Source organism: Furipterus horrens, unplaced genomic scaffold (assembly GCF_987537825.1).
Source record: "Furipterus horrens unplaced genomic scaffold, mFurHor1.1.pri manual_scaffold_4, whole genome shotgun sequence".
NCBI classification, from domain to species: domain Eukaryota; kingdom Metazoa; phylum Chordata; class Mammalia; order Chiroptera; family Furipteridae; genus Furipterus; species Furipterus horrens.
This window is the reverse complement of record NW_028327174.1, coordinates 149286334-149311727: the sequence shown is the minus strand read 5'-3', so window position 1 is coordinate 149311727 and position 25394 is coordinate 149286334. Positions and strand designations below refer to the sequence as shown.

At 35.5% G+C, this 25394-nt stretch overlaps 1 protein-coding gene across 2 annotated transcripts in view; it reads right to left on the bottom strand.

The window, feature by feature from the left end:
* Window positions 1-4007: 4007 nt before the first annotated feature.
* The window catches only part of BRD10 (bromodomain containing 10), a 124730-nt gene continuing 103343 nt past the window's right edge, over window positions 4008-25394 (bottom strand). For both annotated transcript variants that reach the window (XM_090274117.1, XM_090274118.1), the window contains 3 exons: window positions 21041-21156; window positions 8837-9024; window positions 4008-7742 (listed from right to left, as the gene is read on the bottom strand). In XM_090274117.1, coding sequence (XP_090130243.1) covers window positions 4105-7742; window positions 8837-9024; window positions 21041-21156 — 3942 coding nt within the window. In that variant the 3' untranslated portion in view covers window positions 4008-4104. The remainder of the gene's footprint in view (window positions 7743-8836; window positions 9025-21040; window positions 21157-25394) is intronic.

Sequence of the window (25394 nt, the reverse complement as noted above, 5' to 3'; positions counted from 1 at the left end):
TAAGACTAAGTCTTTGCAGGCGTGGTTCTAAACATACTTTCAGTTCCAGCACAAATGCCACCTCTTACACAAAATCACCTTTAGCATTTCCCTGCTAATCTCCTGGAGTTCTGAATAATGTGTAGAATGAATTTACATCAGTAATTATTTAAGAATGATATTGAAGATTACATACATAAACACACACATGTATTAGTACCTCAGGGTATTCGTCGTTAATTTGTTCGGAACTTGTGCGAGTACCAAAGGATGAAGCATTTTCTCTTGCGGGGTGGCATTGTGACTTATACAAGTTCTGTGAAAAGCGACAATTGCTAATCAAGCGCTGAGTGCTGAAATATTTTTTTCCTCATCAAAATGCAACAAGTACAGGGTTTGATGAGTTCTGCAGCCAATGAGTACTGAATTATGACTGTACTTTTTATTCTCTAGCACTTCTCTACATACTGTTTTTAACTATAGAAGTTTCTCACATTCAGATTTTGTCTCCAAGTAAACTGTAAGTACCTGAACTATGCCATGACCTTCAGCTTTCTTGTTAATAAACATAAAAAAGCGAAAGAAAGAAAGGAAGGAAGGAAGGAAGGAAGGAAGGAAGGAAGGAAGGAAGGAAAGAAGGAAGGAAGGAAGAAAGAAAGAAAAGAAAAGAAAGAAAAGGAAGGAAGGAAGGAAGGAAGGAAGGAAGGAAAGAAGGAAGGAAGGAAGGAAGGAAGGAAAGAAAGCATCAAGCACCATCTGTGCATAGGAAATGGCTGTTGAATAAAAAATATCTGGGGCAGACAACAGATTATAGCAACAATAAGGCTTCAAGCTCAGGTGACAGCAAAACAACTTTTAGAATGACTTAAGGTAAATTGTATATCATCTCTGTTACAGTAAAGTGTAATTTTGGATAACTAAACCCCATCAGATTTCTTATATCATTTTCAGAAACTGCCACCTTCTTAAGCTTTTAATGTTAAAGATTTCTGAATTCACTCTGTTATAAGCCAATGATATACTAGAGCAAGTAAACATTTTCACTTGTCTTAGTATACATATTATAGCCATTACTGCTTTAACCATACAACTACCGAGGTCAATAATTATTAAATACACCCATAAAATTGGAGGCTTGGAATGGAAGGATTTAAACAGCCACTTAGTATTGTACCTATATATAGAAACATTTTAAATTTACACATATTTTTAAACATCACAAAAATTCATTTTTTGGTGTGTGTGTGTATAAAAAAACCATAGGAAATGAGAGAAGAGTGAGGAGCTAAAACATTAGAAGAGAGATTAATTCAGCATGTTTTAACTCATCATCTAAATGATACTGAATATAAATACCCAAATGGCCTAATTCTGTATTAACTGTGGAAACATACCCTTCTAGTACCATGAAGCCTTTCAGGTAGCATTGTGCTGACTTTCCTTCCTTAACATGGATGATATTTAAAGAATAATTAATAACAACACTGAACACAAAAAAAGAAACTGAGGAATGTGACATTGTACTCTTTGGCTAAGATCCCAGAAATTCACATAACCTACAACACTGGAGGCAAAAGGAAAAGAATTTGGCTTTTTATCATGTAAGTCCATTAAGTCAGTCAAACTTCTAGTAAAACATGGAATATTATTTTAAAAAGTAAACTAGGCCTTAAACAACATAAGTAGCTACCTAAATTTTTCACCCACTCAACAAATATAGTGTCTACTGTGTGCCAGTCGCTGGGAGACATGATGAAGACCACTGACAAAGTCTCTTTTTAATAGATGCTGTTAAAAAAAAGATTTACTTATTTTTAGAGAGAGGGAAAGAAAGAAAAACATCAATCTGCTGCCTCTCAAACATGTCCTGACTGGGGACCAAACCCGCAACCCCAGCATGTGCCCTGGCTGGGTATCGAACTGGCGACTTACTGCTTTGCAGGACGACACCTGATCAACTGAGCCACACTGGTCATGACACAAGGTCTCTTTTTAAGAATGACACATTGCACACAAGTAATTTTATTATAGCTGTGCAGGAGTCATCTGTTCTTTTCAATCTATGACCTCGATCTGTAACTGCAATATCATGATGCAGGCTGGAGTATGGTAAGGAGTTATGTAATATGTAATGAGACCTTGTAATGAATGAGTCAAAGAACATCTGGGAAGACCTTGAGGTATCTTGAACTTTCTAGGACAAAAAACAAATAACACCCAAAACAAGGAGAATAGGTTGAAGTGAAACTGGAGAGGTAAGCAGGTACTTGACTGAAGAGTCTATTTAAGCCCTGAGCGGGAGGAGGGGATGGACTTTCACTCTAAAAGGTTCAACAGATCACAGAGCTTTGAAGGTCATATGAGAATTTTGGATTTAGGAGTTAGAAAATAATTGGTGGTCAATAATTGATTTAGGTCCCTCACTGAGATTAAAATTGGACCACAGGTAATTCAATTAGTTTCTGGAAGTGGTTTAGAGAATTATTTTCAGACAAAAAAAGTTTTGAGTTGTTTTGTTTTAAAAGTACATAAATATGCATTTACTGAGCACCAGCTACATACAATGTAATGAATTTCAACATCACCCACCTCCCCCTGAAACCCATGGTCTTTATAAACTGACAAGGAAAGGGGAAGGGTAGAAAATACAGGACAGAAAATAGATATGATTGGCAAAGGTACTATCTTAGAGCATAAATATAGGTTTTTGAGAACTTTTAGCAACTTTCCAGGAATACCCTGAGTGCCCACTCCACTTTGATAACTAGTGAATTTCAATGTAGTTTCTAAGGAAGTCTTCAGGCCTATTCTTCCCTACATTTCCAACTCCAGATTATAACTGGAAGGTGAATGAATATACAGTGTCCCAAATAAAATAATGGATATAAAGATCCAATAAGTATAAAACCTATCTTTTATTTAAAAAGAGGCATATTCTGAAATACCACAATGTCAAACCCTGAGTATAAGCTGACCCATAAAAATTGCTTTATGATGGACTTCAACTTCTAATTGATAAAAACAAAAAACACAAAGAGTACTTATAAATAATCTGGGGTGTATAAACAAAGAGCAAATACACTGGCCTGAAAAATTAATTTTGGTTAATGTAGAATGTGGTGGTGGACTTAGAGAAAGAAGTTAGAATAATGAAATCTAGAGTAAAATTTTATAACAGAAGTAACATAAAATCATGGAAAAAGAATTTTACGCATCATGTTCAAATCTTGGCTCATCCATCCACTAGATGTGTGACCTTGGGCATATCACTTAACCTCGCAAGACTACTGTGAAAATCAAATGAGATGTGAAAGTACACTTTGTAAACTATAAAGTGTTGTACAAATGCTAGCTATTATTAATTCAAATTCCCCAGCCTTCTTGTAAAAGGACTATCCTCATTTTATATCATATATTCTTCCAATGGAACAAGAACGCACTTTAAAAATGGTATTCAAACAAACAAATACAGCAACTCAGTTTATTACATGCAGATTCTTCTGCATTGTTGCTAACAGTTCACTGGTCCAAAATTACTAAAATACTTAAAAAACTATACATTATGTAAACAAAACATAAATAAGACAGCATAGTTCTTTGTACATATAGTTTAGTACAGGTTATTAGGGATTCAGGAATATGTACAATTTTACACCATGGACTGCATTTTCACAATGCATAAATATATATATATATATATTTTTTTTACAGAAACAAAAATAAGATTTCACTAATGACATAGAATACCATATTGTAGATACACATTGCAAAGTCCAAATTCAAGAAGAAACATGTCAATGCAAGTGTGCAAAAGGCTAGCTTACTCCAAACTAGTCAAATTTGACTTTGTTCAATTTGTTACACAGACAGGTAAAGCCTGTCTACTTTAAACAAATGACCTCCAAAAACATATACCAACAAATGAAATGGAACAGATTTTTCCCTCTTCAAGAAAACAAAGCCTTGTTGCAAGCTAATGAAAAGATACATTAGAACACACACACATACACACACACACACACAACTATGTATAGTATGTTTTCAACAGTATAATAAACAGTTAAAATTTATATGGGAGTCAAAACAATGCCCCATTGTTTAAAAACTGGCTCGTTTAGTCTAAATTCAAGATGCAGCTGTGTCAGGCTTCTCTAAGCCAGATGACTGAAAAGCAGGGAAGACAGAGGCAGTATTTTGATTGGCAGATACAACAATTTGAGAGAGAGATGAAGAGAGTGAAGAAACCTTAGATGCTGGAGTACTTATGGTATTCAAAATGGCTCCTTCAGGGCTAACCAACAGTTTTTTGACTGAGGTGTCCAAATGAAATACTGAAGTGCTGCTACTTGGCAGTGGAGGATTGCTAGAGCAAACAGCAGAAACCAAAGATGTCTTAGCTAATAGAGTACCCGGAGGAGACTTAATTACCGAAGTCAATGACACCGTCGGCAAAGGAGGTGGAACAGAAACTTCAGCAGTTGTGTTTATGATTTGTGATGTTGTATGTACTGGGGGTAGAGAACTTGCATTCCCAAGAGAGTTTACAATTTTTGTAGAGGTTCTTAGAGATTGTCTTACAGGTTGCTCACTTAAAGAATTATTTGATGCTAGTGTGATCTTCTGGGCAGGATTATCTACTGGGGTAGGCTGAATGCCTTGGCCACTGTTAAGAACTAAGGGAGGTCCATATTTTGGATTAGTGGATATAAGGAGAACATGGCTGCCAGCTCCAAGACCTTGGGGTGGAACAATAAACCGTGATCCATTAATCATGATCTGAGTACCAGGTGCCAAAGGTGTACTGGTATTGATGACTATTTTTTGCTGAATACAAGGTTCACCGAACTGACCTCCTACTATACTAGTAACAGTTGATGGTGCTGTAGCAGTGAGAATAGTAGAGCCACCTGGAGTAGAACTGTAACTGGAGGTTGATTTTACTAAAGCAGGAGACATTTGCTGGTTTGGCAGAGAAGCAAAACTGGAAATATTAATTATTTTACCTGGAGTTGGTGAACGGGATGGCAATTCAGTCTGAGGTTTATTTGTGTTTATATTTGTTGGCACTGTAGCTGAAATCCCTGGTGACTGAGACTGGACAGAAGTCCGAGACTGTCTTTTAGAAAGCAATACAGAACGTGTGCCTCCTGATACTGTTGCTATTTGTGGAACTGTGTTGATTATTTTAGGGGATATAGTCACAGGTGTAGGCAAGGCAACATTAACAGGAATTTGCAAAGCTGATGTCAAACATTTAGGAGACACTGTTGGTTGTGTAGTTGAAATCAGAACAGATGATGCAAGATGTCCTGTTTTCACAGTTGAAATAGCCACAGTGTTTCCGAGATTTGATGTGCAAAGTCTATTTGACAAAATAGGCATAATTCTTGAAGAGGTATCATTTCCACTGACTAAAATAGGAGGTCGTGTCCCAATTGAAGCAGACGTTGAGGTCACTGAAAGAGAACCTAAAGATACATTTGCTCCTGTTACTGAAAACATGTTTACTGCTCTTGCTGCAGAAACTACTGATTCATTAACAGGAGTGACATTTTGACTCACAAAATTTGAGCTTACTGGAACTGAATTACCACTTGTTGACAATGGCAAAACAAAGCCTTTGGTACTTTTTTCTTCTCCTTTTGGGGTTACATTTTGCAATATGTTAATTGATGGTATAGCTGGCACACTGCCTGAAGTATTTACAATTGCTTGACCTATGTTTAGTCCAATTTTCACATCTCTTATCTGAGACACAGTTGGTGATGAATTTATTTTTATTGGTGCTCCTACTGTAGATGGAATAAATACTATCTGGGGCTGCTCTGGAGTCTTAACACACGGTTTATTCAAGGGGGGAGGAAGAGTTTGTTTTAATGGTTCTGCCACAATAGTTGAAGTGCCACTGGAAATTGGAGCATTAATAAAAACTAATTTCTGTGCTGGAACACCTGTAGGTGTTGGCGCAGGTGTCACATTAACTGCAGTTCCACTGCCAGAAGAAAGAACAGATGGAGCTGACACCAGCATAACTTTCTGAACTGTAGTTCCACTGATCACATCTCCATTTGTTGCTGCTGTGGCTTCTGATCTTGTAACAGGGAAACTTTTGGTGATATAATCTACTTGTTGCTGTTTAGTTGAAGCATGAATAACATTTGCATTGGTTTGTCCAAAATTTCCTGTTGACAGGCCAATTACGTTTACTGAACTATTTGCTGTTGATGGTAGCAGAGTACTAGAAGAAACAGAGGGCTTTAAGGGAGAAGAGAGCATGTGTGAAGTCTTATCTATCATGTGACCTATATTACCACAAGGCTGGCCTAATGTAAGTTTGAGATCTTTCCCCATGGATGAATTAAAGCCAGGTGGAAGAGAAACAGAAGTCGGTGTTTGGCCAAAAGGTGGGAGACTAGATGTAGTGGTCATTCCAGCTACTGGTGGAAAAGCAGAGGATGATGAAGTTTTTGACTTTGGCACCAGAAATGCCTGAAGCTGAGGTGCAAAAGTTAAAACTGAACTTGAAGATAAACTATTGGGAGAATTTTGATCTGTATTTGTCTGTACTTTAACAACTCCAGTGTTCCCACCTCGTGTCCTAACAAGAATTGACTGTGAATCCCTTATACATACGGTTTTCAGTTCTTGCTTTGCTTCAGAAGAATCAGCAGTTTGTTGTGTAAAACAGTTGAGGGAGCTACTAGGATTTGTAGTTCCACTTAGTGTTGTTGCTGATAACAGAGGCTGAACTGTTGAAGAAATGATGGATGAAGCAATAGGCTGGGGGAATGTGGCTGCTGAGACTGCATTCTTGACCTTTCCTACCTCACTCTGGCTATTCTTAACTGGTGGTGTAAATAAATTAGTTACGGAGGTTACAGGTGACAAAGGCTGTGGTCTAGCACTACTCGCATTTGACAAAGGTGTATTCGTCTTGTTGAAAACTGCATTAGGTAGATGGGTAGAAGAAACAGTTCCTGTTGGGTTCACAAGAACTGATGCTGAAGAAGAGTTTACATTTGCTGTCTGCTGGAAAGATAAACAATGTTGTTCTGTACCTTTTTGTTGAAGTGGTGGTATTTCTTTTGCAACTGCTCTCCCTTCCTTGTGCTGAATCACAAAATTCTTAGGCAGAATGAGAACCTGCTGCATGATTTTTTCTCCTGTTTTAGGATCCAGCACAGGTTGCATCTGAATTTTTACAGAGCTGTTATGAAGATCTATGGGCAACCACTGGCCACAGGGCATTTTATATACCACCTGTAAAGGACCTTTTGTACTGGTGTGGCAGGTCAATGCTGGCTTTATGAGGCTCGCTTCTGGAGGAGATATAACTGGGTTTTCCACAGAAGAAGCACTTCTACCTGTGGAGGGGGGCAGTTGATTTGTTAAGGTCACTTTGTTCCCAATATTCTTTGCAAGCAAGGCCTGAATAGGTTTGGTCCCTTTCTGGAGAGTAGACACTGGTGTTGAATCCACTGAGGTGAATGACTCTGGAAACAGTGGCTCTGTGTGGTTTGGTTCATCCAAGCAGTCAATCTGTGTATCATCTTCTGCATTCTCAACTGTTGTCTCATTTGTGCTTAACTTTGCTTTCTTCCTTAGAGAAAGCTCTTTTGTGCTATCATCCAGATAACTAGTTTGTTTAAACTGTCGCTTAAGTGTTTTAGGCAGTGTCTTCAGCACATCTTTAGAAGGCAGTTCCTTTTTCAACAACTTGCTTCTGGCCACAGGAAAATCTATTTCCAACAATTTCATATCACCTGAAAATAATAAAACAAGCAGAATAGTAAGAAAAGTAGTAAGACCAATATTAAAAAGAAAGTCAATTTCCTAGCTGACAATTTATTAAGAAATCTATGGGGTATTCAGAAGTGTCAGCACCACTGACTTTTGACATGGGAATCTTGGTGTCATAAGACATTTCCAAGAACAACTTATTATTAACGAGAAAATTATTTTTGGTCAAATTCTGCTAATTCTGCTGACTATACAAGTACAAAAGGAATTTTTATATCTTTTATATCTTATAAATATTTTTATATTCTGAGCCAGCAATTAGGGCTCAGAATTTAGATCTGGAAAGAAATCTAGTCTTGTTCTCTTCTTCAAAGGGAAATCTTGATATCAAAGAGAGATGGTTCTTCATTCTAATATATTTTTAGAGATTCTAAAGGATGAAAAGTGTCCAGCTTTTACTGGTTCTTAATTATCCTTATAGTACAAAATTTATATTCATATTTGGTCAAACTGGGTGGATAAGAAGTTACTTATTTTCAATTTACCAAAGACATAAAAAACAATAGGTTAATTCATTTCTAGCCACAAATTTTCATACTAACCCTCTTTTATAGTGAAAGAAAGTTATTTAACTAGGTGTATAGATTAATATAATCTGTTGCATTGAATAAATTATAATCTAATACAGCCTACTTATTAGAATGATGTGTCCACTCAGGTCTCATTAGGCTGTCAGCCTTGGTCTTTCCTCATTAAAAAACTTAACAGTATTAGGGACTTGCCAAGTTCCATTTAAAGCAAACATCAGAAATAGTGCTTCAAAAACAGCGATAATAAGAAGAGGATGAACCTTTTCAAAGGGACTGCAGATCAAGGATGTGAGGTCTGTAATGAGTTAACGACACACCTATAGTTTGGAGTCAGGCATTGGCTCCAGAAACTCCTAGAAATGTAATAAAGACTTCAAATAACCTTTTATAAAGACTTCGTACACCTTTAAAACATCAGATTTCCCCAATCAATATACCTCATTAACCAGATTATTTTTATCTCCATAAATACACTGAAACTTTTCTGTGCTTTTAACAGATTTAAAGGAAAAAGTTTTAACGCCTACCTGAATCAAAGTGATCTTTCGCTAGGATATCTGGATGTTCTGTTGTGTCTACAGATTTATTGATTTCTACTTTAGGAGATTCTTTTCCAGGATCTCCTTCACCTTCTTCAGTAGTCCACAGTTCTCTAGTAAATTTATCGTGATCAGGCTGTCTTCTGAAATCATCATAGTCTTTCTTTAGGCGGATCCTGAAATACAATGCCCGACATAACAAAAAATATATACGGTGCATGTATTAAACTTTTGAAAGCTAAACTTTTAACATTTTAAACTATATATTAAAATATTTTCAATTAGGTCACAAAAAACTGTTTTAATTTTAAGTGTGTCTAAGATGCTTAGTTCGGTCTTGCCAATGGTTATTGTTCAAGAAGACAAAACCCAGGGGGTAGGCATTAGGAACTGCAAAGATTATAATCTACAATTTCAGAACAAAGTGTTTGAACATATAACCTATTTGTCTTCCTAAATGCTACTGCTAGACATAGTAAATGAGAGAAAAGTAATTTTTTCTAAGTATATTGATAAAAATAGATTTGATAGTCTTAAAATTACTGATTATATAATATAGTTTAAAAGATCATTTAAAAAATTCAATCAAGAAATTTTAAGAAACAGTATCTATCTAGATTAACAAACAAGCAAAATCCATCATTTAATCCTGAGAGTTATTATATCTAAATCTTTATTAAGCAGAGGGAAACAAAGCAGAAAGGTGATCTTCCAGAGATCCTTTTCAAATAAAAACATAATAGTTATGTTTCTACAAAAACTGTGGAGAAATGGAAATATTTCCAAATGATTATATGGTATTTTAGAGATTCTTTATTATTCCGTTTGCTTTCAACGGAGTTTTTCTATTCTATCCATAACCTTTAATCTTTTTTTTTGGTTTGTTTTTAAAAGTAATCTGAACATACATCCTCCAATTTATTTTTGCTACAAATTCTTATTTTTGCATATTGAAGTTTAAGTCACACTTCTGTCACTTAACAATTTTCAGATTTTGACAAGTACCTTAAACTTTCTAAGCATCAGTTTACTTCTTTGTACAATAGGGATAATAACAGCACTTATCTCATAGTATGTGTGGCACACAAATATTCAATAAATGTTAATTATTATTCTCAATTTATTTGTTTTAAATTAATGCTTAAGGGTTTTATACAGTAGATAACGGCTGTAAGATATTAGAATGGGTTACCAAAGGGTAACTGTAAAACTAATTTTCTTTTAGAAATATCTACACCTGGGACTCATAATTTCCTTCCTTCTCAGTCTTCTCTCAGTCTCGACTACTGATTTTGCTTTTTATTTCAGGAAAAATGGAAGCAATCAGACAAGAACTTTCACACACTCACATAGTTTGTCTTCTTATCTAAGCTAACTCCTCCACTTCAGTATACTCTCTCACCTCTTCAAGAGTATCACTCTACCAAATGTCCCTTCCTTTGCCTGAGTCCATTTTTGCCCCTGTATTAGATAATTTCCAGAAGTATACAACCACGTTATTTCTCTAATTAGAAAAACAACAAAAAACAAAGCACCACCTCTTTTGACTCCAACTTGTCTTCTCCAAGTACAGCCCTATTTCTGTGCTCCACTTCATAGCAAAACTAATTCCTCTCCCCTAATTCTCTTGAGCAGACTAGACTCCTAACTTTTATCCGCTCTCTACCAGCACAGCTCATCAACGTCACCAATGACCTCCATGGTAACAAAATTCAGTAATAAATCCTCAGTTCTATTTTTCAGTCCATCACGAGTAGTTCTCATTGACATTTTCTTTACCTGGTTTCCAAGACACCACTCTCTCTCTCTCTCTCGTTTTTCCTTCTGTCTTACACTCCCTTTCTCAGTCTCCTTTGCTTAGTACTACTCATATCCACCATCTCTAAATGCTGGAATGCCACAGAGTTCAGTATCTCTTCTTCTTAGCTATGCTCACATACTAGGTGATTTCTACCAGTCTGATACTAGAATATAATCTATATCCTGACAACTCCCAAACTTAAATCTGGCTTACTACCTTAGACTGGGAACTCATATTAAACGGCCTACTCAATAACTCCAATTAATGTCTAAAAAGCATATCAAATTAAACATGTTGAAATCCAAACTCTGAACCCCTTTCTTCAACCTCCAAACCTGTTACTCCTTCAGTTTTCCCTCTCTTAGCTAAGGGCAATTCCACTGTTTCAGCTGCTTAGACCAAAAATACTGGGTATCATCTTTTTACTTTCTTTTTTTTCTGACACTCCATATCCAATTCCACTTTCAAGATATATCCAAAGTCCAACTACTCCTTGCTATCTGCATTGCTACTATCCTGGTCCAAGACACTATTATTTTCTGCCCAGGTTATTGCTATCGTGTAACTATAATAATTTCCCCACCTTCATTTTTGTCTCTCTACACACTAATCTCAATACAGTAGGCACAGTGAGTTTAAACATAAGTTTCACAGCACATGCCTTGCCTCCGCTTAAAACCCTCCAATGGCTTTTCAAGTCAGAGTAAAAATGAAAGTCCTTAAAGACCTACATATCTGGCTACCTTTCCCTATACTTCTCTGACTCTTGGTTCTTACTACTTTTCTCCTCACTCACTCATTCTAGTTACACTTGCTCCTTTGCATTTCCTCTAAATGCCAAACATGCTTCCAATCTTAGGGCATCTTCATTTTCTTTTCCAAAAGGCGCTCTCTCTCTCTCTCTCTCTCTCTCATTTCCTTAAGGTCTCTGTTCAAACATCAACTTATCAGGGAATTTCTCTGACACTCTGTTAAAAGAGCTATCATCATCCCATCCAAACAAGGCATTTCCTATTCCCCTTACCCTGATTTATTTTTCTTCATAGCACTTGTCATCTGATATCTGAGTTTGTCCTTTTCTGCCATTAAGACTATAAGCCACAGATGAAGCTAGAAATCAATAACAAAAGACTGGAAAATTTACAAATTTGTGAAAATTAAACACCACCTTATTTTAAACAACCAACAGATCAAAGAAGAAATCATAAGGAAAATACAAATGAATGACAATAAAAACATCAAAACTATGGGACACAATGAAAGTAGTGCTAAGGTGAAAATTTAAAGCTATAAACTCTTACATTAAAAAACAAGAAAAATATCAAATCAACCACCTAACATTGTAACTTAAGAAACTAGAAAAAGAAGAACAAACTAAACCCAAAGCTAGCAGGACAGAAATAATAAAGATTAAATAAATGAACTAGAAAAAAATCAATGAAACCAAAATTTGGTTCCTTGAAAGACCAACAAAAGTGACAAAATTTTAGGTAGGTGGACTAAGAAAAAACAGAGAAGACTCAAATTACTAAAATCGGGAATGAAAACGAGGCCATTAGTACCAATTCTAAAAGGATTATTAAGAGTACTATGAACAATTGTATGACAATAAATTGGATAACCTAGATGAAATGAAAAAATTCCTAGAAACATAAAACTTACCTAAACTAAGCCATGAAGAAAAAGAAAATCAGAACAGATCTGTAACTAGTAAGGGGATAGTATCAATAAACCAAAGAATATCTTGACAAAGAAAAGCCCTGGACCTGATGGCTTCACTGGTGAATTTTACCAAACATGTAAGAAGAATTAACATTTTTTAAAAAAAACTCAAAAGGAGGGCACATTTCTTAACTTATTCTTTAAGGCCAGCTTTATCTTGATGCCAAATCCGATAAAGACACTACAAGAAAACAATACTACAAACTATTATCACTTATAAACATTGATGCAAAAATTCTCAATAAAATATAAGCAAATCAAGTTCAGTAGCATATTAAAAGAATTATACACCATGACCAAATGGAACTGATTCCTGAAATGCAAGGATGGTTCAACATACAAAAACTGATTAATGTATTACACTATATTAACAGATAAAAATGCATGATCATCTCAATAGTTACAGAAATAGCTTTGACAAAAGTCAACATCCTTTCCTAATAAAAACAATCAACAAACAAGAAATAGAAGAAAACTACTTCATCATGAAAAAGAACATGAAAAACTCATAACCAACATCGTACTCAATGGTAGGACTAAAAGCTTTTCCTCTAAACATAGGAACAAGGCAAGGATGTTTGCTTTTGCTACCTCTATTGCTACTAGAAGGTCTAGCCAGAGCAATTAGCTCCCCCCACCACAAAAAAAGAAAAGAAACAAAAGGCATCCAAATTGGAAAGGAAGAAGAAAAATGATCTCTCTTCAGAGACTGTATATTATATTTAAAAAATCGTGAGTCCACAAAAATAGTTAAACAAATTCAGCACAGTGGCAAGATACTAAGTCAACACACAGCATCAGTTGCATTGTTATAAATAATTATCAATGTGAAAAGGAAATTAATAAAACAATTGCATTTATAATAACATCAAAAAGAGTAAAATACTTAGGAGTTAATCAAGAATGTGAATGAAAACTAAAAAAAACCCCAAAAACACTGGAGAAAGAAATTAAATAATACATAAATACATGGAAACATATCTCATGTTCATGGATTGGAAGATAATACATTAACTTTTTTTTTCAGTTATAGTTTACATTCAATATTATTTTGTATTAGTTTCAGGTGTACAGCATAACAGTAAGACAATCACATATTTTACAAATTGGTACCCCTGATATTTTAAGTACACATATGGCACCATACATAGTTATTGCAATATTACTGACTATATTCCCTATGCTATGCTTTATATCCCCATGATTACTCTGTGATTACCAATCTGTACTTCTTAGACCCTTTACTTTTCCACCTAACCTCCCCCGTCCCCAAAATCCTTCCTTCTGGCAACCATCAGTCTAACCTCTGTATCTATGAATCAGTTTTTATTTTCTGTTTATTTATTTTGGTCTCTAGATTCCACATATAAGTGAAATCATATATCTGTCCTCTGACTTGTTTCACTTAACATAATATTTTCTAGGTCCATTCATGCTGTCACAAATGTTAAGATTTCATCTTTTTTCTTTTAACGGTCAGGTAATAATCCATTGTATATATGTACCATTGCTTTTTTATCCACTTGTCTATTAATGGGCACCTGGGTTGCTTTCATACCTTTGCTATTGTAAATAATGATGCAATGAATGTAGGGTGGATATAGTCTTTCAAATTAGTATTTTGGGTTTCTTTAGATATGTAAGGTATGTCTAGAAAAAGCCAAGCCATTGTTAATATAACAAGAACGGTGTGCACAACATCGATGTAACCTGGCAGCCAAAGAGAGTGGATTGGAATGTGCATGCGTGAACAATGACGACTTCATTGTACTAGTCAGTGGGGGCGGTAGATGCCATCGAGCAAGCATGTGTACTGTGTGGCCTTAGCATTCAAAATAACAGTGAGTAGAGCAATGAATCTGCCATCAAATTTTGCGTTAAGCTTGAACATTCCTCTGTGGAAACTATTTGGATGATTCAGAAGGCTAGAGCTAGGGGCAACTCGTGACTTGACAGCTTTATCACAACAATGTGCCTGCTCATACATCATATCTCGTGCAGAGGTTTTTGGAGAAACATCAAATCATCCAGGTGACTCAGCCCCACTACAGTCCAGATTTGGTGCCCTGTGACTTCTGGCTTTTCCCAAAACTAAAATCACCTTTGAAAGAGAAGAGATTTCCGACTGTCAATGAGATTCAGGAAAATATAACATGGCAGCTAATCACAACTGAGAAAACTGTGTGAGGTACCAAGATGCCTACTTTGAAGGGGACTGACGTGTCATTGTCCTATGTACAATGTTTTTTGTATCTTTTTCAATAAATGTCTCTATTTTTCTTATTATATGGCTAGATATCTTCTGGACAGACCATGTGGATCATAAAGCAGTATTATTTTAAATTTTTTGAGTTACTTCTATATTGTTTTACACAGTGGCTACACCATTCTGCGTTTCCACCAACTGTACGTGAGGGTTCCCCTTTCTCCACATTCTTGCCAACACAGTTGTTTGTTGATTTATTATCTCACAGGTGTGGGGTGATATCTCAGTGTGCTTTTAATTTGCATTTATCTGATAATTACTGACATTGAGCATCTTTAAGTGTCTATTGGCCATCTGTATGTTCTCTTTGGAGAAGTGTCTACTCAGGTCCTTTTCCCATTTTTATATTTGATTGTTTTGTGTGTGTGTGTGTGTTGAATTCTTTATAAATTTTGGACATTAACCCCTATTGGATATATAATTGGTGAATATCTTCTTCGATTCAGTAGGATGTCTTTTTGTTTTGTTGATGATTTCCTTTTCTGCAAAATACGTTTTTAGTTTGAAGCAGTCCCATTTGTTTATTTTTCCTGTTGTTTCCTTGCACAGAAAAAAATATATTGCTAAGAGCAATGTCAGAGATTTTATTGCCTATGTTTTCTTCTAGGAGTTCTATGGTTTTAAGTCTTACACTTAGGTCTTTAATCCATTTTGAGTTTATGTTTATGTATAGTGTAAGAGATGGTCTTGTTTAATTTTTTTTGCATGCATTTGTACAATTTTTCCAATATCATTTATTGACCATATAGGCGTGCATTTATTTCTTTGCTTTTTGTATTATTCCACTGGTTTATATGTCTGTTTTTATGATAGTACCATGCTGTTTTGATTATTATTGCTTTGCAATATAGTCTGAGATCAGGTAGTGTGATAACATCCAACTTTGTTTTTCTTTCTCAAGATAGCTATGGCTACTTGAGGTCTTTTATGATTCCATATAAATTTTTGGATTACTTGTTCTAATTCTGTGAAATATGCCATAAGTATTTTGATAGAAATTGCAATGAATCTACAGATTTCTTTTAGTATAGACATTTAATGTTAATTCTCTCTATAATGAGCACAGTACATGCTTCCATTTATTTCTATATTTTTAATTTCTTTTTTCACCATCTTATAATATTCTGAGTATAAGTCTTTCATTTCCTTGGTTAAAAATTTTCCTAGGTATTTTTTTAAATGCAATTCTAAATGAGATTTTCTTAGTTCCCCTTTCTAACTGCTCATTAATGGTATAACTGATTTGTGAATAATTATTTTGTATTTTACTACTTTACTGAATTCATTTATCAGTTCTAATAGTTTTTACATGAAATATTTCAGGTTCTCTATATACAGTATCATGCCATTTGTAAATAATGACAGTTTTACTTCTTCCTTTCTAATTTTACTTCTTTCTCTTGACTGATTACTATGGCTAGGACTTCTAGTATTATGCTGAATAAAAGTGGTGAAAGCAGACATCCTTGTCTTGTTCCAGATTTTAAAGAAAACAATTAAAAATCTGCCCCACTGAGTAGGACATTGGCTGTGGGTTTGTCATATATGGCCTGTATAATGTTGAGGTATATTCCCTCTATTCTCACCTTGCTGAGAGATTTTATCCTAAATGTGTGCTGGATCCTTCAGCATCTATTCGTATGATCATATGATTTTGATCCTTCATTTTGTTTATGTGGTGTACCACATTAATTGATTTGCAAATATTGTACCAAACTTGCATCCCTGGAATAAATCCCACCTGATCAAGGTATATGATCATTTATTTATTTATTTAAAAAAAAATCACTTATTTATTTTTAGAGAGAGGGAAAGAAAGGGAGAAAGAGAAGGAGAAAAACATCAACCAGTTGCCTCTTGCATGCTCCCAACTGGGGACGCGGCCCGCAACCCAGGCATGTGCCCCGACTGGGAAACGAAACAGCAATCTTTCAGTTTGCAGGCTGGCACTCAATCAACTAAGCCACATCAGCCAGGGCAGTATACGATCTTTTTAATGTTTTGTTGAATTCAGATTGCTAATATTTTGTTGAGCATTTTTTCACCTATATTCATCAGGGATATTAGCCTATAATTTTCTTTCTTAGTAGTGGGAAGACTTAATATTTAAAGATGTTGATACTACTCAAATTAATCTACAGATTCAATGCAATCCCTATCAAAATCCCAATGGCATTTGTTGCAGAAACAAAAAAACTCATCTTAAAATTCATATGCAGTCTCAAGAGATACCAAGTAACCAAAACAACCTTGGGGAAAAAAATACCAAAGTAGAGTACTCAAACTTCCTGATTTCAAAAGTAACTACAATACAAAGGTACTGTAATCAAAGAGTGTGGTACTGGCATAAAGACAGACATAAAGGCCCATGGAATAGGACAGAATCTAGAAATAAACCCTTAGTTATATGGTCACATCGTTTTTGCAAGGGTGCCAAGATCATTCAATAAGGAAAGAACAATCTTTTCAAAAACTGGTGCTGGGAATAGTGGATATCCACAAAGAATAAAGCTAGCCCCTTTTCTAACACCCTGTATACAAGTTAACTCCAAATGGAACAATGACCTAAATGTAAAAATTAAAACTATAAACCTCTCATTAGAAAGTATATGGCAAAAACTTAATGACACTGGATTTGGCAATTATTTCTTGGATATAACATAACTCTAAAGACACAGGCTATAAAAGAAAAAAAGGACAAGTTGGACTTCATGAAAATTAAAAAGTTTTGTGGATTAAGGCACTATCAAAAAAATAAAATGGTAGCCCCATGATGGGAAAAATATTTATAAATCTCATACCCAATAAAGGATTAATAATCAGAATACATACAGAATCCCTAAAACCCAGCAATAAAAAATCAAACAAGCCTACCCCAAAATAGGCAAAAAACTTGAGTAAACATTTCTCCAAAGATACACAAATGGCCAATAAGCACAAGAAAAGATATTCAATATCAATGATCATTAAAAAAATGCTGAAATGAGGGGACTTATGGCTAAGATAGAGACCTAGATAGACACGCTGTGTTTCCCTCCACAACTAAGAAGGAAAACAACTACCTCAAAACCAGAGACAATCAGAAGTTCCAGGAAATCGAGGTGCATGGAAGTTCAACAAACAAAGATATAAAGAAGAAATAGTCATCCAGACAGGAAGGAGGGGTGAAGCAGGGGAGGAGAGGATGTGGTGTGGTGGCGGCGGCGGCAGCGGCAGCAGCAGCAGCAGCAGCAGCAGGCTGGCAGAAAGCACAGTCACACATTTAAAAAACTAGGGAGGGATACCTGGGGAGTGCTGCCAGTACCAGACCAGACCATGCAGCTCATGGTCCCAGCGCCGGGGAAAATAAATCCTCATAACTTTTGACTGTGCAAACCAGTGGAGGATTGGGGCGGAGGAAGAAACTGCTGGTCTATCAGCACAGTCTGCTTGTTTAGAGGGCCCCAACGGTCCTAGAACGTATGCAGATCCACCCGCTCTGGGAACGACAGCCAGGACAACAGCTAGAGAGGCGCCAGTCCCATACAAAGTGGGAGAAGTGCCTGGAAAAGGGGCGAGTACTGAGCAAGTGGCATTGTTCCCTCTCTGACCCCTCCCCCTCATATACCGCCACAATGTGGTGAAATGGGTCGTATACCTAAGGCTCCGCCACTTACAATGTAACAGGTGTGACAGCTCTAAGACACAGAGGCAAACGAACACAGGAACCTGTCAAGATGAGGAGACAGAGAAGTATGGCCCGCGAGAGGGGAGGAATCAAGGTTCCAGTGGGAGAACTAAGCAACAAGAACATAGCCAACCTAACAAATGAGGAGATAGTTAACCTAACAGATGCAGAGTTCAAAACATGGGTGATAAATATGCTCACAGGCTTGACAGATATTCTTAAGTATAGCAGACACATAAGGGAAGAAGTGAAGGCTATGCTAAATGAAACGAAGGAAAATTCACACAAAACCAATGGTTAAGAAATGAAACTGGGGTTCAAATCAATGATTTGGAATATAAGGATGAAAAAAAGTCAACCAGTACAGAATGAGGAAACAAGAATGGAAAAAAATAAGGAGAGGCATAGGAACCTCTGAGACAACTTTAAATGTGCCAATATCTTAACCATAGGGGTGTCAGAAGGAGAAGAGGAAGAGCAAGAAATTGAAAACTTACGTGAGAAAATAATGAAGGAAAACTCCAAATTTGGCGAAGGAAATTGACATACAAGCCTAGGAAGCACAGAGAGTCCCAAACAAACTACACCCAAAAAAGACCATACCAAGACACATCATGATTAAAATGCCAAAGGTTAAAGACAGAATCTTAAAAGCAGCAAGAGAAAAGCAGAGCTTCCTACAATGGGGTGCCTATAAAACTATCAGCTGATTTCACAAAAGAAACTTTGTAGGCAAGAAGGGACTGGCAAGAAGTATTCAAAGTGATGAAAAGCAAGGACTTACAACCAAGATTACTCTATCCAGCGAAGCTATCATTTATCATGGAAGGGCAGATAAAGTGCTCCCCAGACAAGGTAAAGCTAAAGAGTTCATCATCACCAAGCCATTATTCCATGAAATGTCAAAGGGACTTAATGAAGAAAAAGATCAAAATTATGAACATTAAAATGACAACAAACTCACAACTATCAACAACTGAATCTAAAAAATAAAAACAAAATGCAACTAAGCAAACAAGAACAGGAACAGCATCATAGGTATGGGGATCATTTGGAGGGTTATCAGCTGGGAGGGGCAAGGGAGAGAAATGGGGAAATGGCACAGGGATTAAGAAGCATAATTGTTTGGTACAAAATAGACAGGGGGAAGTTAAGAATAATAAAGGAAAGGGTGAAGCCAAAGAACTTAGATGCACAACCCATGGGCATGAACTAAGCGGCGTGGGATTGCTGGAGGGAAGTGGGGTACTGGGCATAGGGGAGCAAAGGGAAAAAAACTGGGACTACTGTAACAAAATAATCAATAAAATATACTCTGAAATAGGGAATAAATAAATGAGGCTACATTGAAAAAAAAAAGCAAATTAAAACTATAACAATATACCATCCACCTCATACTCATTAAGATAGCTACTATTTTAAAAAACTGGAAAATAACAAACACTGGTGAGAATGTGAAGAAATAGTAACCCTTGTGCACTGTTGGTGGGAATGTAAAATTGTACAATCATGGTGGAAAACAATATGATGGGTCTTCAAAAAATTAAAAGTAGAATTATGGTATGATGTAGCAATCCCACTTCTGGGTATATATACAAAGAATGAAAGCAGAGTCCTGAGATATTTGCATACCTATGTTCATAGCAGCATTATTCATAATAGCTAAAAACATGCCCTGGCCAGTGTGGCTCAGTTGGGTGTTGTCCACAGACCCAAAGGTCATAGGTTTGAATCTTGGTCAGGGCACATGCCTAGGCTGTAGATTCATCCCTGTTTGGGGTGCCTATGAAAGACAACCAATCTATGTTTCTGTCCTTCTCTTTCTCCCTCCCTTCCTTTCTCTCTGATAATGCAATGAAAAAATGCCCTTGGGTGAAAAAACAAAGGGGAAAAAAAAGATAGAAGCTACCTAAGTGTCCACTATGGAAAATGTGATAAATGCATACAATGGAATATTATTCAGCCTTAAAAAGGAAGAAAATTCTGATATATGCTGCAACATGGATGAACCTTGACAACATTATTCTAAGTGAAATAAGCCAGTCACAGAAAGACAAATATTGTATATTATGTAATTAGAATAGTCCAAATTACAAAGACAAAATATAGAATGGTGGCTACCGGTTACTCAGTGGGCAGGGAAAATGCAGAGTTATCATTTAATAGGTACAGAGTTTCAGTTTCAGTTCAGGAGATGGATGAGTTAATAGTAACAAAACATTATAAATGTATTTAAAACCACTGAACTGCACACTTAAAACTGATTAAGATGGTAAATTTTGTGCATTTTACCACAATAAAGAAAAAGAATGTTGCTCTGGCTGGTGTGTCTCAGTGGATTAAGTGCCGGCCTGCGAACCAAAAGATCAAGAGGTCGCTGGTTTGATTCCCAGTTAGGGCACAGACCTGGGTTTCAAGCCAGGTTCCCCAGTTGGGGGTGTGCGGGAGGCAAACAGTCCGTTTCTCTCGTTTCTCTCACACGTGGATGTTTCTCTTCCTCTCTTCCTCCCTCCCTTCCCCTCTAAAAAGTAAATAAATAGTATCTTTTAAAAAATGTAAGCCACAGAGTAAGGATTTTGTTTTATCAACACTATTTTTTCAGGGCTTAGGAAGTCCCTTGCACACAAAAATATCTGTTGAATTATACAGAAAACTACTATGTAATTCCAGTACATCTTCCCATAAATCCTGAATTAAGAGCCCTAAAATATGTAAGATAAATAAAAGTTGAATTACCTGTTTCTTTGAAAAGCTTTCATTAACTTTGGTTCCCATGGCAGTAATTCATTTAAAAGACGTATCAATGTACTATGCAATTCTTTTACAGCTTGCCTCCGATGATACCATTTGCCCTAAAAACAGAATTTTAAAAGTAAATCCCTTAGATTTAATATAAAAGTGCATGTCAAGGCTTATTTCTGAGTAAAAACCAAAATACCGGTACCCATAAAATAAGTATCTCTTCTTTAGAAGGCTGTAGAAAGGGGGGAGTATCCTGTAATAACTCTCATTTGATATATTTGTCATCATTTTCAGTGCTGTCATACTACGCTGAGTTAGTAATTACTGACACCCCCTCCATTTGCTAAACATTACTCAAAGTATTTCATTCATATATGGGAGAGGGATGGGAAGAAGAGCAGAGGGATTGAGTTAGCATGACAGCGCACATGTACTCTTAACTGTTATGAAACCCCTCTGAGGTATGTGCATTTTAGTCTCATTTAACAAATGATACAACTAAAACTCAAAGAGATTAAATGATTTGTTTAAGGTCCCATGACTTGAATCCACATCTGCCTGATGCTGAAGTTCAGGTTCTTAAAATTACATCACTATTTCTAAAAGACTATGACATAAATTCAATCTGACATAGGTTATAAAAATCTCTATTAAATATACAAATACCACAAAAACAGTAAGTTTATAGAAGTTATATCTCTAGGTAGCCTACCACTCCCCCCATTCTCCACAATATCAGTGTACGCCTATCAACATTAACACCATCATTATCAAAATTTATTATATGTTATATATATTTTCTTTTTTTGGTAATAGTTTTAAGATATAATTCACATACCATATAGTCCACTTGTTTTATTTTTTTAATAACAAAAGATACACTAGTATACGTTATGGATCACATTTAGCATGCAAAAATCGGACTTCATTCCATAGCAACTGTTAAGTGAATCAATCTACACATATGTAGAGCATTGAGGCAGAAAAATTCTCTCTCCCTGGAGCAAAATGTATCCTAAATCTGTGCATAAATTTCCCAATTTTGTATATAGCTAAAACCTTCAAGATTTCAGTCATGGAAATTTTAGTTGTATATGAACCTAAGTGATTAATCGTAATTCCTACTCTAAAAAATTTTTGTGTTTTAAATCAACAGAATGTTTATGCACATAAAAATAAACAACTACATTTCTACCTCTGAGGGTTTTTTAAATCTTGGAAAGGGAATTGTTTATTAAGAGTATGAAGATGTGGGATTTTATGTGCATGCGATCACATAAATAATAGAAGCTAGGCTCACTAATTCTTGTGTCTTCATAGTGGCATGACAAATCATAGCATTGTGAAAAAATTTCAAAGCAAGTAATTTTATTTCATATAATATGCAGATAGACATATCTAGCTTCTTGTCAAATACTTACTAAAAGAATGAAACTTAACAATGAATTATATCTCGTTTCTTTTTTCCAAAGGAATGTTATGAAATAATATGAAGTACGTATGCTAATCCATAAAAACAATACTATTAAGTGATAAATAATAAAAATGGATAAGAAATGACTTCCATCTAAAGAAAACTGAGGAAGATGAAAAGGCAGGTCGCAGTGACCCTCAATCTTTGGTGGAATGAGATAAGAGTTTTATTTCAATAAAAAATATAAAATAAAAAAAGGAAAAAAATAGAAAATAGGAAGGTGGCGATTTTTCAACAGGGAAGGTCAACAATGTATTTTTTCTTTTTCTTCTTCTTTTTAAAAAGATTTTATTTATTTATTTTTAGAGAGAGGGAAAGGGAAGGAAGAAGAAAGGGAGAGAAACATCAATGTGTGGTTGCCTCTCATGCGCCCCCAACTGGGGACCTGGCCCACAACTCAGGCATGTGCCCTGACTGGGAATCTAAACTGGTGACCCTTTCTTTGGTTTGCAAGCCAGAACTCAATCCACTGAGCCACACACCAGGTAGGGTGGCTATTTTTCTACTTCTTAACTACCATTTGGCTCAAAAATAAAACTGTGAATAGAGGTAATATTTTTCTAAGCTGGAGAGTAGAAAGAGGAAAAAAATGAGAAATGAAGGTGGAGGGACTATCCTTTGTGGTATAATTAGTTTGAAAAATGTTAAAAGACCAGGGAGCACCAAGCGTGCTAAATTCCTTTTAACTGGGGTCATACGGGGAAGAATGGCAGATGCAGAATTAACTTGGGCAGTATGGCTGCTCTGCTGTCTGGATTAGTGTGGTGGTGATGGGATAGGGGATGCAGAAGGAATACCAGTATTATGGGAACTTAGTACTAGGTAGGTGAGACACAAGAAGGGGTGGGGGGGACTGTGTAGCTGGATGTCATTACTTCAAAACATTTGACAGCTGTGTTTGTGTCTACTAAATTAAAACATTAATTTTTGTAAAAAAGAATTTTTAGAAGGTTAGGAAGATTTTTAGCTTTTGGTTTTATTTTGGTTATTAAATTTTAATTAATCTAATGCCCAGAAAATAAACTACTGAACTAGCTGACTATACATAGGGAAAGGGTCTTAAATATTAATCAGAGAATAGATTTCTAACTTCCATATAATTCTGTCTTACCCATTGACCTGTCTGGGAATGTCTATAGCCTTCTAACTTTATATACATATTTTGCCTTCTTCCCTTCCTTAATATTGCATATTCCCAACTTGGGATAGTGATGGTATGGTATTTCATTTACATTTAAAACTGTATATTTTAATCATCCCATATTTGGGAAGCAAAAAGTCCATTATTTACATAACACAAATTATAGAAAGTGAAGACTGATAAAATGTTTTGACTAGAAGATACATAAAGAGAATACAACGACCCTGAAAAAAGCATTCTATACCCTGTCATAGATATACAATATGGATTAAATTTGAAGCTTACCTTTTCTAGTTTTTAGGTTGATCAAAAGGGGGCATAGATTTTAAAAAGTTCAGAATCACTGCTCTGGGACTGGTATTTGGGGTAAAGTGCTTTAACTACTTGATAGTAAAAAATCCACACTGTTTCACTCATCATTTTCTTTGGTTAATACAACACAAATAACATTAAAATAATATGTCCCTTTCTACAAAGTGTTGACTTCACAGTGTCATAAAATACAATGAACTAATGGAAAGAGAATTTTTAAAAGTTAGTCAGATGGTAATAATCTACTGTAACTTGGGTCTAATATAAAAATCTATTTAAAATTAAATAGTTCCTGAACTTTAAGTCAGGTCATTAATTGAACACTGGCAATAGCTTTTCTGACTGACCAACTTGATTTACATATACAGATAATGAAAAAACTAAGAACAGTTTTCATGCTTCTTCTAGGATAAAATTTTTAAAGCTAAAAGGGAACTCAGAGAACATAATTCTATAGAAGGAAACTAGCTAAAGTAACATACAGGGAAGTACTTGTAGATAGATGTAGACTTCTGACTAGAATTCTAGGTCTTCTGAGTGCTAAAATCCCCTCTCCCACTATACAATGCTGCCTGTCTTGACCTATCCACAGGCAATTCCTAAAGAAAAAAGAGACCGTATCATGTAAGGACCTATATTTATATGTAGGTATCTCTGTAATGCAAAAATTAAAATCTCAAATTTATTTTGTTTAATTACAATAGTAGTTAAAACTAGTGACTTTAAGTTTAAAAGTGAATAAATAAGAAAAATAGCATGCTCCCCTATTTTCAAACGAACAAGAGAGAATATAGATGTAATAAAAATTAGAATGCTCTTACAATCTTTATCTGCACTGATCAATGTAGAATCAAAGATAAAGATGGTAGGTAGAAGGATTTAAAAAGGGGCATTTGTGGAACAGTGTTATAATTGTTTCTCAAATAAAACTTAAGTTTAATAAGCTTTACATGTATACATTTGGCACTATTCTTTATAAACAGGTATATGAATATGAGAATAAATGAACTGTTCTCAATATTAGAATTCTCACTATTTTCAGGAATAAAAAATATTTTCCAATGTGTTATGCGAACTTAATAATTCAAACATTCACTGAAAGTCACTTTAAAAAAGAGGACAGTAAGATTTTTCTTTTATAAATTTATTATAATGTTGAATATGAAATAGAGCATGAGTTTCACACATACACCACGGAACCAAAGGCATACAATATGGATTAAATTTGAAGCTTACCTTTCAATATTTTCTCATCCAATGTCCACAGCAGCTGCAGATTGCCAGCTCCCTTTCCATAAGATGCCCCAAGTTTCAAACAGTGGAGGTTTTTGTTTTTTTTAATTATTTGTTTATTTATTTAGTTTTTTTAGAGAGAGGGGGAAAGGAGAAAGAGAGGGAGAGAAACATCACTGTGTGGTTGA